General features: G+C 35.4%; 2 protein-coding genes across 2 annotated transcripts; both read right to left on the bottom strand.

The window, feature by feature from the left end:
- Positions 1-315: 315 nt before the first annotated feature.
- LOC132629012 (vegetative cell wall protein gp1-like) lies at positions 316-1,236 on the bottom strand. Its single transcript, XM_060344759.1, has one exon. The coding sequence runs from the start codon at positions 1,234-1,236 to the stop codon at positions 316-318; it is 921 nt and encodes a 306-aa protein (XP_060200742.1).
- Positions 1,237-7,689: 6,453 nt separating this feature from the next.
- LOC132622919 (purine permease 1-like) lies at positions 7,690-10,211 on the bottom strand. Its single transcript, XM_060337608.1, has 2 exons — positions 9,410-10,211; positions 7,690-8,103 (listed from the first exon to the last, which is right to left on the bottom strand). The coding sequence occupies exons 1-2, from the start codon at positions 10,121-10,123 to the stop codon at positions 7,780-7,782; spliced, it is 1,038 nt and encodes a 345-aa protein (XP_060193591.1). The 5' UTR covers positions 10,124-10,211; the 3' UTR covers positions 7,690-7,779.
- Positions 10,212-14,469: the final 4,258 nt, after the last annotated feature.

Here is a 14,469-nt window from a genome sequence, read left to right as displayed (position 1 = left end):
TCACCTTTAAGCAAAAAAAAACTTTAATCATCTACAGAAGACTGGGACAATCTTATTAAATTCTTTACGTACAGAATTTGCATGACATCAAACGCCGTTTAAAATAAAGCAGAGATAAATCTCAAATACCATAAATCCCCTGCGTTTTCTTATTTTGCGAAATTAAATTAGTTCTCTCGCAGTTTAGATCACTGGATATAACATGGCACATTAAAGAAATGCATAACAAGAACATAGAAGAAAAGGCATACAAGACAGAAATATTAACACAATATTCAAAATTTACAGCGTAATATGTATCGGCGTTTTGAGATATCAAGAAGAAGCTGCAGTTGGGACCATGACGCGCTTCTTTTTCTTATATAAGCAAAAGAGAGCAACAGCAAATGCTAGGAGGAAGATACCCCCTATTGATACGCCTACCGCAATAATTGTTGTGTGCTTTCCGCCTCCCCCTGATGGCGGAGCAACATCAATACTATTACTAGATGGTGGAGGAGGAAAAGTACTCGAAGGAATAGTCGGTGTGGGAAGCGGTGTTAATGCCGAAGGAGGTGAACTTAATGGCGATAGCGAAGGGACTTTACCACCTTCTGAAGGTAGTGATGAAGGTGCTAGCCTTTGTGATTGCGAGTTTTGTGGTGGCGTAGAAGATGGTATTCCTGGTGAATAAGATGAAGATTGCGAGGTATTTGATGGTGAAGAAGTTGATGAAGGTGGAATCTTGGAATTGTTTGGTGGTGAACCTGGAGTTTGTGGTGGTGAACCTGGAGTTTGTGGTGTTGAAATAGGATTATTGGAAGTGTTTGGTGGTGAACTCGGAGTTTGTGAAGGTGAAAGAGGACTGTTGGAAGTCTTTGGTGGTGAACTCGGAATTTGTGGTGGTGGAAGAGGACCTGGAGGAGAAGACGTTGGTGGTTGTGGTTGGTTGCCAGGACCACTCGGAGGAGGAGCGGAGACGGATCCAGGATTTGAACTTGATGAGGGAGGGGGCGGAGGAACTAGTTGTGGTGGCAATGTTGGTGGTGAGGGTGGGATTTTTCCACCTTGTTGATCAGGAGGTTTTACAGGCGGTGTATCATTACTACCACCAGGAGGCGTTAAATTTGGCGGTGGAGCTATAGGAATCGTCACTGGGGGAGGTGGAGATTTCGGATCATGAGACGGCAGACTTGGTGGAGGTGGAGGTGGAGAACAATAAGTATAAGCCGTTGCAATGCGATAACGAGATGGCATTTTTAACTTCACTTATAGCTTAATTTGATGGGAGGCGGCATGTCCAATATGTGACTATATGTAGTGAACTAAATTTAGTATCATACATTTCGTTTAAAAAACTCTCAAAACTTTCGTAAAAATGATTAAACATCAGCACTTTAATGTTTGTCCTAACGTAATATGACTCTAGAATAATTGATAGTATGACTTGCTATAACATTGTTATTTCTGCTAATGAACGTGGGGTTGGTATCACTTATCATGATCATGGAGGCTGAAGCGCAGCAAAGCCAGCTTAAAACAGTAATAATATGCTCGTGCAGCAATTTAAAATCACTAATGACCCTTGCATTGTCGACATGTCTATTTATTTATAGTTGCTCTGTACCGAGACAGGACAAAGTTTTGGTAACAAATTTAGCTTATACTTGCTATATATATTTTAGCTGGTAACCAAATCTGACATAGAATATAACGAAACTGAGTTGGTCCATTTGCCATATTCTCTGATAATGTAACCCAAGCTGTACTGGTTTGCTCCTCTTTTATTTTCGGTTGATGAAAACTTGTTTATTTATATGGAAAAGGGTCAAATATGTCTCTCTACTCTATTTTATTATTGAACTTAATCCCCGTTATACTTTTTCGCCATACATACCCCTACCGTCCGGTAAAATTCTAAATATACCCTTAGTTTGATTGAGACGCCACGTGGCGTCGTCTGAGAGGAAGAACCAACCCAACATAAAAATACCCGTACCGGCCCATAACCTGTCGGATCCCCACTCCAAATTAAAAACCTCTCTCATCAGTAAAAATGGAGAAAATCTAATGCTCAACTTCCACGGGGAACGACCATCCAAACAGGGTGTTAATAAACAACACAAATGTTGCTGGAAAACAATCAAACAGTCGGTCAATTCGTCACTCGTTTGTTGCTACACATGAACAATGCGTTTTCTCTCATCCTTTGTTTTCCGGAAACAGGGAAAATGGCCGTCAATTCCAAAGTACTATCAAGTTTCGATTTCAAAGTTCCAATGCCAGAAATCCCATTCACCAAGGAACCCAACAACTCTTTTACTTGGAAATCTTGTTTAACGAAGCCAAAATCAGTAGTTAATCTAAGATCTTAGCTCAACAAAACAGACCCAATCAACTTCAGTAGAATAATTTAGCACTTCGACAATTGTTTTAAGAACCCGACAATCGGAGTTCGAGTTTTTTAATTTTACCCAGCTCTTTATATCAATTGCTAGCACAATTCCAACACAAAAGAGCAGCTCCAAACAATCAAACCAATTCGTAATTTCAAGCACCGAGTTCACCACTAATTTTCAGTTCTTGTTTTGTTACTGATTCGATTACATGAGCAACAACGAGGTTACTCATTGCTCTTGTCCCTCTTCTATGCAACAAACCCATTCCTTGAATGCATGTGGCAAGAAAATCAGTTTCTGTTTTTTTTATGGGGTTCTAAATTGAGAGAGTGAAAACGAGAGATGAAAAAATAAGAGGGGAAATGGGTCGGGCGGGTCTTGGGTTTTATTCGGATGGGGTTTCTAGTTTGTTGATTGGGTTGTTTAATTAAAGGCTGCCACGTGGCGTCTCCGTTAGAATGAGGGATAGATTTAGAACTTTGATGGACGGTAGGGGTATATGTATGGCGAAAAAGTATAACGGGGGATTAACTTCAACAATAAAATAAAGTAGAGGGGTGTATTTGACCCTTTTATGTTATTTAGAAATAGGCATTCTAAAACATTAATCCAATTACTGGTACACCATAAAATAAATATAAATGTAAGTCATATCCCAAATATTCCCACATCGATAGCTAAAGAAAGATATTTCCTAGTTATAACTGAATGTGAGCAAACACAACTTGCCGAGCTTGGTAACGTAGGCTTGTAACCGCAGTGAGGGCATTAATCTGGTGGAATGTTGGGCTGGTCACTTAGCTCCGCTCATGAAGCGGGGTGGAATGCGTGAAGTCTGGTTTTACAGACGAGACCTTTTTTTTTTTTTTGGGTTAAATGCTAAACAGACCTTCTTACTGCACATCTACTAATATAGGACATGAAAATATTTTTCTCAAACAATAAGGTTGAGGAGGTTTCTTAATTCTCTAAGAAGATAGACAATTTTTTATTAATCATTCGTCAAGAGTAATGGATAAAGAATCGGATGTATACCTCAATATTTTATTTTATGCTAAACAAACCTCCTTTTTTTGGTTAAATGCTAAACATACCTTCATACTGCACAACTACTAATATAGGACACAAAAATATTTTTCTCAAACAATAATTTTGAGGAAGTTTCTTAATTCTCTAAGAAGATAGATAATTTTTTATTAATCATTCGTCAAGAGTAATAGATAAAGAATCGTCTTTTGAAATCCGATTAATGAAGGGTATCATGGTAGGAGGTAATTCGATGTATACCTCAATATTTTATTTTATGTTGAGCAGACCTCCTTTTTTTGGTTAAATGCTAAACATACCTTCATACTGCACAACTTCTAATTTAGGACATGAAAATATTTTTCTCAAACAGTAAGGTTGAGGAAGTTTCTTAATTCTCTAAGAAGATAGACAATTTTTTATTAATCATTCATCAAGAGTAATGAATAAAGAATCTTCTTTTGAAATCCGATTAATGAAGAGTATCATGGTAGGAGGTAATTCAGAAAGAATATGAGGTATTACAAATAGACAGCCTCAAATGTAAGTTTGTGACCAGTTTGTGACCATGTATATTATTCTCAATTAGCAGAAAGAAACACTAATAGTGTTGCTACTTGTGACCATCATAATAAAGGGGAGGAGTGTTTGCCCAATAGTGTGTACATGATTTTACCCAAGCAATATCGTATACAGTCAACAACTCAACTTATAAGTTAGTTTGAGCCTGAAATTATTGTAGTTTGTGAACAAGTTATATTGAGACTATAATACGAAGATTAAATAATGAAAAAACTTGTCTAATTGTTATATTTTAATTACATAATATATTGAACATGTTTTCGATTCAAATAACCATTTTAACTTCTATCAACAAAGAGTTCGTCTATAAGGATTAAAGAGCGATTTTCTTTACTTTTTACTCCATAAAGGCCTTACTATCATCCCCAGTCCCCACGATGAGTTATCTTTTCCTTTTAAAACTCCCACAACAATGAGAATACTGGGTCATAAAACTGGAGGAAACTCTACATGTTTTTATAAAATTATGAAATAAATTAATGCTTTTAACATTTTTTCTATTCAAAGACTTAGAGTTTAGTTTTATCTTATCCCCAAGAGAAATCTGCTAGTTAAGTCCTTGCTAACTTTCTCTGTTGCTATATGGGAGAAAATTTTGAAGTGGTAAGACATTGATAGGAAAGCAATAAACTGGAAAAATGAGTTAACACAGGCAATATAGATATGCTAAGGAGAGGAATGTTAAAGCTGAAATTTACAGAATGACACTGGCAAGCTGCGTATACCATATTTGACACGAAAGTAACTGAAATATCTTTAAATATATCACAAGAAGTTCTGAGATAATTATCAGGCTGAATGTACAAAAGATACATTGCAGCGGAAGACTTAAAGCTAGCCTAATTAAGAAACTTGAAACTCTTAGGGTGTGTTCGGTTTGTTAAAAATTTTCGAAAACATTTTCTTTAGGAAAACAAATTCCTTAAAAATAGGAAAAATGACTTCCCTAATCAAAGTAGGAAAACAAGTCTACAAGTGACATTTCACCAACTATCCTACCACCACCCAACCCACCCCCCAACCACCAAACCCCAACTACTCCCACAACCCCACGCATCACCCCCACCCCTCCAAAAAAAATTATTTTTTCCTTAAAAAAGTTTTAAAAAGTTTTTTTTTTTTTTGGGTTTTTACATAACGCACCCCCACGACCCCCCCCCCCCCCCCCCCCGCGCCAAAAAAAAGATTAATTTAAAAAAAAACATTTTGAAAAGTATATATTTTTTTGGTTTTCTACGACACCCAACCCCCTCCCCCCCCCCCCCCAACCCAACAACCCACCACCCTCTCCAAAAAAAATATTATTATTTAAAAAAAAAAAAACTTTGAAAAGCTTTTTTTTTTTATTTTCTACACCCCCTCTCGAATTTTCTAGTTCATATTTAATTTTACCATTTTATTATAAAAATGGAAAGTTTGCGTTGTTAGTGTGGGGTGGGTGGTGGGGGTAGGTTGTGGGTGGTAAGAAAAAATTTCCCTTTTTTTTTTTTAAATTTTTTTAATAAAAGTAACATAAAATATATGATATAGAAAATTTGGGAGGGGGTGGTGGGTGGGAGGGTTTGATGGAGCAGTGGGGTGGGGTTGGGGTGGGTGGTGGTGGTGGGGTAGGGGTAGGTAAAGATGAAGTGCGTTTGAAGGTGGTAGTTTGGTGGGGGTGGGATTTGGTTGGGGGTACAGTAGGTGTGAGGGTTGGTGTGGTATGGGGTGGTGGGTTTAGAGTGGGGTTGGTGGGGCTTGGGTGGGTATTTTTTGAAAAATGTTTTCTACCAACCAACCGAACATGAGAAAATAGGTACGAATTCACTTATTTTCCACTACCCAACCGAACATGAGAAAATAAGTACGAATTCACTTATTTTCCACTACCCAACTGAACATGATAAAACTAAGTAGAAATGCACTTACTTTCCAAGAACATATTTTCCAGGAAAGTTCCTCCGTACCGAACACACCCTTAATTTTATCCTTAGCTAGCTCACACAGTTATAGGTGATCGAATGTTTGTAGTTGATGGTGATTAGCACATTTGGAATAAAGATAAATACAAACCATTTTCCAATTGTCCCACATCGACAGCTAAAGAAAGATCTTTCCTAGTTATAAGTGAATGTGATTGGATGCTGCTCACCGAGCTTGGTGACATGGGCTTGTAACCCAAGTGGGAGCATTAATGTGGTGGTATGCCGGCCGGCCCGGGCTTCATGGAGGCATGGGTCAGTTGGCCCTTAAAGCGGGGCAGACTGCGTGAGGCTGGTTTGACGGAGCAACGAATAGCTCTTGCTCTATGCAGTGAAAGGATAACGGGTCTGTGCTCACTAAGTTTAACAAAAATTGCGAATTGCCTTTCTTTTGGGGTGGTCTTTAAATTTTGCCCTTCGGCTAAACCCCATGGGTTCCAGGTTCGAACCCCCACACAGTCAAAATTTTAAAAAAAATTCGCAAGGCAGAGTTTAAATTTCGCTATGCCCCCATCGGCATACACCTGTGAAGGAATTACCAAAGTTATGCCGGATCTGGCATACTTATGCCTTATGAGCAGACTTGGCATAAGTATGCCGGGTCTGGCATAAAAGTTTGCCCATTAAAAGTATGCTCCTACCGGCATAAACTTGTGAAGGAATTACCAAAGTTATGCCAGACCCGGCATACTTATGCCTTATGGGCAGACTTGGCATAAGTATGCCAGGTCCGACATAACTTTGGTAATTCCTTCACAAGTTTATACCTGTGGGGGCATACTTTTAATGGGTAAACTTTTATAGTATGCCACATAAGGTGGAATTTTTCCTTAAGGCATAACTAAAAGTTTTCCTTATAAGGCAAAGTCTATACCTTAAGAAAAAGTTCTGCCTTATGGGACATACTTTTGGTTATGCCTTAATTAAAAGTCTACCCCATAAGACATAGTTTCTTAAGGAAAAGTTTTGTCCCACAAGGCATAACTAAACTATGCCTTGAGGAAAACTTATGCCCCCTCCGGCATAACTTTAGTTTTTCCTTAAGGACTTTATGCCGGATCCGGCATACACTCCCCCCAGCCCTGTCTTGCGAAATCATTTTTTATTTTATGCCTGAGTAGGGGTTCGAACCCAAAACTTCAGGTATCCAAGCGAAGGGCAAAATTTAAAGACCACAAATATGAGGGGCAAAATTTAAAGACCACCCCAAAAGAAGGGCAATCCGTGCAAAAAAATGCAACAAAAACCTGATGGACTGCTTCAAGTAAACCACCACTGTTATTTTGTTGCTATAGATGGGCTTGGCCCTGTCTATTCAATAGTATATCTATTCAATATTTTTGCATGACTTTTTATTGAAGAATTAATCCAAACGTCTGTGCTCACTAAGTTCAACAAAAGCCTGATGGACTGCTTCAAGTAAACCACCACTGTTATTTTGTTGCTATAGATGGGACCTGTCTATTCAATAGTATATCTATTCAATATTTTTGCATGACTTTTTTTATTGAAGAATTAATCTAAACAACCACTCGTCCAATTGTTTAAATTGAAAATAGTCGGCTGATATATGATTCAGGTACAACGTGTATATTTGTATATAAATCAGTGTATAAATCATGTATATCCGTGAGAACCGGCCGACTACTTGTGTAAAAGTTTCTGTGTTAGTTCATGCTGGTATTTTTTTTATTTTATGCTAAACAGACCTTGACACTGCACACTAGTAACTACTAAGATAGGACAACAAAGTAGAAATTATTCATTACATTATACAAAAGAAAAGTACTTGATTTACCAATATATCAGAGTACCGGTGAGGTTTGAGACATTTATGTTTGGGGAATTTGATTCTCCTCTTTGTTCTTCTGGCTCTGTTTCATTTCACCATAGAAGTATGAAACAAATCCCCAAAGAGAGAGGAATATAGCAAGCCCCTTTGTAGCTTGAAATCTTTCATGATACAAAAGCACACCTAATACTTCTATGAGTGGAAGTAAGAAAGCAATTAAAATTCCACATAGCAAAGATGAACCGTATTGGACTACTCCAACGATTCCCAGTGTCGAAAATTGCCAAATAATGGCACTCCATACTAGTACTAAATAATATTTAGCTTCTCCTAGCTCAAATTGGCTTGCCTCCCTCGAAATCGCCTGCAAAATTTGCATTGTGAGAATTTCCGAAAACACTTCATGTTTGGTATGTAAATTGATTCGCGCATGATAGTACTGAGCATTTGGATTTTGGAACATGGGTAATAAGATGGGGCTCTAACATTGAGTAAACAATGAATAGACTTACTGTAATACTATGAAAAGAAATTAACATTGGGCTTAACCCGACTTCAAAATTGATTTACTTATATTTCAAAAAGAAATAGAGAACAAATAATTTCTTCCTTCTATCATTCTATGCCGATCATCAGATATGTCGTTATAATGAATAAAAGAAGAAAGAATTATATAATTAAGTTGCCAAACAAGAGATACATATCTTTTATAATTGCCAAACATATTGTAGAGAACGATTATAATTACTAAGTATAATAAAGAAATGTTTTCAAACATAATCCACCTTCTGCATTGATGTCTGAGTTATATGTTTTTATGATCCTACAGTTTGTTGATTCTTATTCCAAAATATCCATCTCTTTGTTCTTTAAACTAGCCAGGAAAAAATTAAGGCGACTTGCTTGAAGATGAATAACAAATTTTACAATTTTAACACGATAAATCGTATCCTTTTTTACCCTCTTCTCTGTAAATATTTAACACGACATATAGTTAGGTAACACTCATATACCAAAATTATAACGAGTACAAATGTTCAATGTTTATTTCTTATTTGCAAAAATAAAAGATATATATATGTTCCTTTTCGCTTTCTAAGAGCCTAACTAATTAAAAATAGTACTAGTTGTTCACTAATCCCTACCTTCCAGCTTATGTAACCTGTTCTCCACTTCTCCTTTTCAATATGTTCCAAAGATGACATACTTTTAAATTGGAAAATATTTAATTTCATATTTCTTATTTTAACCTAACGAGAAACTTCTATGACCACACAAATGTTAAGTTTCAGAAGTTCTATAACAACACAAATATTATTACATATTTAATATCATAAGTTTCAAAAGTTTTTATTTCTTTCTAAACTCTGTATCAATTCAAATTATGTCATATTAATTAAAACAGAGGGAGAGGGAGAGGGAGTACAATTCATCTCTTCGGTCTTCTATTGAAAGATTTAGTAGTAAAGACCTCCTTAACTCCAGTAGATGATAAACAAGTAGCCAACACACATGTCAGAGTAAATAAAATACACATACATTTCGTAAAATTTTGAGTATCCAAACCCTCACAAATTTTTCTAGAATCTTAAAAGTATTGATTTAGTTCTTAGTATTCTCTGCCATAATTTAGTTAATGAAAAAAAGACACTAGATGGAACTTGCGGTACCTGAAAATCCTTGTTAATAATCATTCCCACAGTGCAAAAAGCAGAACCGAAAATGTTAAGGATCATCTGAATCTCCAAGACCATAGTATAAGTAACAGTTTTCTGAGCCTTCAAATAAATCAACTCCAGTAAAGGCAACGCAAGCCCTGTAGACGCCGCAGCTAAAAGTGTCATTACAAACCCCAAAACATACTGTTTAGTTGACTCTCCTGATGGTCTATCACTGTCCGCTCCAAGAGCCAAAGTTCCAGCTCCAACAATCAATAAAACAACCGCATTCGCCGAATACGCTGTCAACGTCTGCTTCACTATGAAAAAAGCAAACACTACAGTGAATCCGAGTTGCGCTGCATAAATAACGTTTGAAGTAGAAACGGGAAGTTTCGCAGGTCCCCATGCGAAAAGATAGCCAGCGAGTCCAACAAGGATGCCTAAGGCAGCCGATGCAGTGAACTCCTGACGAGTTATCATGAAAAGATTGGTATCAGAGTCTTGGGTTTTACGACGGAAAAAATAGGCGATAATGAGGACAATGAGAAAAATTGGCCATCCAATGCATGCTAACCAACTAGAAAGCCAAATTCTTTGGCCACCGTGGAGGAAGTAGAGGCGTGAGATTAAAGGGCCACCACAGTAGCCTATGCCGAGAGTGATACAGTTGAGTACTAGAATAAGGTTTCTCCATTTGCTAGTACTGCTGCTTTGATTGTCCATTTCCAATTTTCTTGAGCTTTGTCAATAATGAGATATGTATATGAACTAGAGCTTCTTGTTGTTTGCAGAATAGATATGTAGTTCATATACACAAGCAGGGGCGGATGGAGCATTATAATTTGGGGTTCAATTGAACCTCAAATTTTCGACGCGGTGTACAAATTTATATGTAAAAATTTACTAAATTTAAAATAAATAGTAGATATGAACTCATAACTTTAAAAATATAATGATTCAATGCTAAAAAATTTAAAAGGTTGAACTCCAAGAGTTTAAATTCTAGATCCGCTTTTGTAAACAAGCAATAATTTAGAGGATCTGTAAATGATTGAGGGTGTCGTCAATGATCAAGGCCTATATTATATGCCACCATACTTTTGGCTTTAGCTGTTTGTTCTCAAAATATTTTGTCACTCGACTGTACCGCCATAAGCAGAATTTGTCCTTTATCCACCTTTATTTTCTTTTTAACGCCAATATTTGTTGAAAGAACCATTCTCTTCATTTATTTATTTTTGTAGAATAGACCATGATGGGCCTCATGCAATTATTGTTTTTTTTTTTTCTCATTCGTGTGCGGTACACGTATTGGAGCCCAACTATATCCGGATTCGCGCTGCGTAAGGCCTCATTAAACGCTCCCTACTATAGATTTTTCCATATCCAGGGGTCGAATCCGAGACCTTTGGTTAAGAGAGGAGCAGCCTCATCTGGTGCACCGCATCCTTTGGTAATTCATGCAATTATTGTTATAATAGTATGAACTACTTCTTCCTCCTCCTCTTAATCTGTTTTCAATTTATTTATTCTTCAATTCTAAATTTCACATACTGATGCAACTAGTTTAGCGTTATGGATTAGCATCGATCAAAGGCTGTTTTTAACCTTGTAAATTTTCTCAACTAATTAAGAATCAGATTCTTTAAGAAAAACAAAGGATCATTTAACATGTTATTCCTTCTCTGAATTTCCTTTTGGGGACAAGGATGCCAGCAGTAAATTTATATCAAGCAATTGATTAGAATCTCTAACAAAGCACTTTGCCTTACCATCGCAATCAAAAAAGGAACATATCCGGTAAAGGGACTTCAGAAATAGTAAAACAGCCGATTTTAGTCTAAAATTTGGTGTGAAGTACAAGCATAAATTTCTGAAGTTCGAATTCATGTCAACTTTGTCTGAAATTTCCGTCAATCTGAAGTTGATTTTGAAGTGGCTAAAATTATAAAAATTGTGAATCTCGACTATGTCTTACATGGGTTATATCATGTGCACTTCCCCTTTATAACATGGAGTGTGTATTATTTCCTTTCCCTCATTTTAGCGAAAGCGTTGGATTAAGACACGAAATTCACGAATGACTTTTGACATGTGAGCATAATATATGCAAAGTATCAAAATAAACCTTTATAAGAGTGATCGTGAGAGTTCACATGTCTTTTCTTTTTATCTCTCTTCGTAAAAATCACAATTAAATTATTTGTGAAAGTTTCAAATTAAATATATCAAGGGGATCCTAACAAAACATGTCAATAGGGATATAATGGTAATGCAAAGTTTAAAATCAAGAAAAATATGTTATTGTTTTTGGGATAAATTAAAAAGGAACGTAAAATATATAGATAGATATTCAAAGTTGTCACTCTAGGCTTCATTTATTTGCACTTAATGAAGATCTTAATTTTGATGATTTAAATCTCATTCATCAAGTCCGTTTGTCTGTTAGGTTTGAATCTCAATCATTCTAATCTTAACCACAAAGTGCATTTGTTTTTATGTTACAACCATTTAATTGTTTTGAATACATCTAAATGATTAAGATATATATGTGACAAGCTTAATATTATTAAGATGTCTATTCAAGGATTTCTATAGATGGCAGTTCACAAAAATTCCATCTTCCATCTATTCATTGCTACCACCATCATTCACCATTATCAACTATTGTTGTCGCCGCCCATCATAATCAACTATCACCATCCACCACCCACCATAATCACCATTCTCAGTCACAACTACCACCGCTATTAACCACTACAATCAGTCATCACCATCATTTATAATCATCACCACCAACCATCACTATCACAACAATAACCAATAGTCACTACCGATAATCACCACCATCAGTCATTACTGATTACTACTCCCTTCGTCCCATAATAAGTCACCTTAGCCAAAAATAATTGTCTCATAATAAGTGTCACCTTAGGAAATCAAGACATGAATTGACTAGTTTTTTTCAACTCTACCCTTAGACAAAAACTTACAAATTAAAGTAACATCCAAATGATGATTGGAAAAGCCACATAGTAACTTGTTATTGTTGGATTTCCAATGTCAAAAGAATTACTACTCATGCATGCTCTGATCAAGAGGAAAAAATAATTTATTTTTATTATACAGGGGTAATTTAGTAAACTTCACATTGCATTATTGGTTTATTAATATTGTGTTTTTGGCTAAGGTGACACTTATTATGGGATGGAGGGAGTATCATCCATCACAACTATTAGCTGCCATCACCAACTACCATCAACTACTATTATCAGTCACCATCTCCAGTAGCGACCATCCACAACACCACCATTAGCTAACACCAATCAACACCCATAACCACTATTGCTAGCCATCACCACCGCCAACCGCCATATAAATTTGTTGAAAATATTTTATTGATATAGTATTAGATTAATTCGTATTTTATTAAAATTTATATTTATTATTTTTTTAATATTCGGATATTAATATAATATCTTAATGTTGCATATTCAGATTCAAATGTCTTAATCTTAATAAAAACAAAGGGTCAAAATCATTTTCACCCCCAACTTTGCTTTAAGAATCAACCTCCCCCCTCAATGTTGAACAATAGACATTCTCCCTCCTTTATCCTATGCAATATCTATTTTACCCTTGTTATTTTCAATCCTCCATTTATGAAATATATTTTTATATTATATATAATATTTTTTTTAGCCTAGGTATTTATAGATTCTAATTTAAAATCATTAATATAAGTACAATAATCTTTTATGAATTCGTCACAAAACCTAATGCTAGTTTGTATGATAGTTATTTCAATATTATATGTATTAAGTATGTATATATGTATGTACATGCATGTGTGTGTATATTTAAGTTTCACTTTTCTATTATTCTCTTGTTTATTCAAGTTTAGGTTGTCATTAACAGAATATTTCTTAAATTATGATTTAAAATTCATTTGCAATATAAATAAGTTTAAAAAATTGTCTTTTTTCTATTAATTTTTTTTTGTATTACCTGCATTGATATATTTTTAAATTTATTATTAACAGATTTTAGAGTTTTGATTATTATTAATAAAATTAACTTTTTTTATTCTGTTAATTTATTTCATTATAGAACATCATTAACTTAAATACTCAATTAGTATTTCTCATTTTTTTTTCTTTGCCTAGAAGGTAATATTTATTTTTATGGGAAATTTGATCCATAGATTTAAGAAAACGAAAATTGTTATGATTTTAAAGAACTAAAAAAAGAGTACAAAAGCTGATAATGCAAGGATAAAATAGGCATTTAGCTAGGAATGTCCTCGGATCCACTCGCAGTTTATACAATTTAGCGTAGTCTTTTTTTTCTTTAAAAAAGACACTATTTTCTTGAAAACCAAACAACAGATACATTTAGGGGTGGGCATAAACACCGAAAACTGAAAAATCGGACTGAACCGAATGGATTCGGTATTTTGATTTTCGGTGTTTCGGTTCGGTTTCGATTTTTTTAAATAACAAATTCGGTGTTCGGTTTCAGATCACCGGTTTTTCGGTTAAACCGAAATTTTACAACATGATTTTTACAACTGAAATTGTTTTCATGTTTTGTTGCTGCTGCTAATGCTTGTTTATGGCAGCATCCATAAGCTACTGATTTTGTAAAGTTTAAGGCTGCTGCTACTGCTATTGCTACTGCTTGTTTAAGTTTGGCTTTAAAATTTTCATCCAACACGTCACCAAAATTACCGAGGCATTAGATTGAGTCATCTTAATTTAAATTCACTTGCTCTGTGATGCCTTGCTTAAGGCTAATCTAGTCCTAAAAGAAGCACATTATTTGGTGGTATATCTCCTCCTCTACAAGGGTATTGAAGGTGATTAGCATCAAACTTGAATATACCTGCTTAATACGGTCTAATCTTGGCTTAAATAACTAAAGAAAAGATAGAATGTGTTTTAAATTGGAAGTAAGAAGTAATTACTTCAAACTGTTTTTATCTTGGACTTCTAACTATTTTTACAAGCAGAAACCGAATTAGAAAAACCGAAACTAAATCGAACTAATTCAGTGTGGTGTTCGGTGTC

Source organism: Lycium barbarum, chromosome 2 (assembly GCF_019175385.1).
Source record: "Lycium barbarum isolate Lr01 chromosome 2, ASM1917538v2, whole genome shotgun sequence".
NCBI classification, from domain to species: Eukaryota; Viridiplantae; Streptophyta; class Magnoliopsida; order Solanales; family Solanaceae; genus Lycium; species Lycium barbarum.
The sequence above is the reverse complement of the archived record's forward strand: the minus strand, read 5'-3'. Positions and strand labels throughout refer to the sequence as shown.

Coding starts and splice junctions, on each gene's coding strand:
- LOC132629012 (XM_060344759.1), bottom strand. CDS start 1,236: ATGCCATCTCGTTATCGCATTGCAACGGCTTATACTTATTGTTCTCCA.
- LOC132622919 (XM_060337608.1), bottom strand. CDS start 10,123: ATGGACAATCAAAGCAGCAGTACTAGCAAATGGAGAAACCTTATTCTA. Junction 8,104..9,409: donor TTATTAACAAGGATTTTCAG/GTACCGCAAGTT, acceptor CAAATTTTGCAG/GCGATTTCGAGGGAGGCAAG.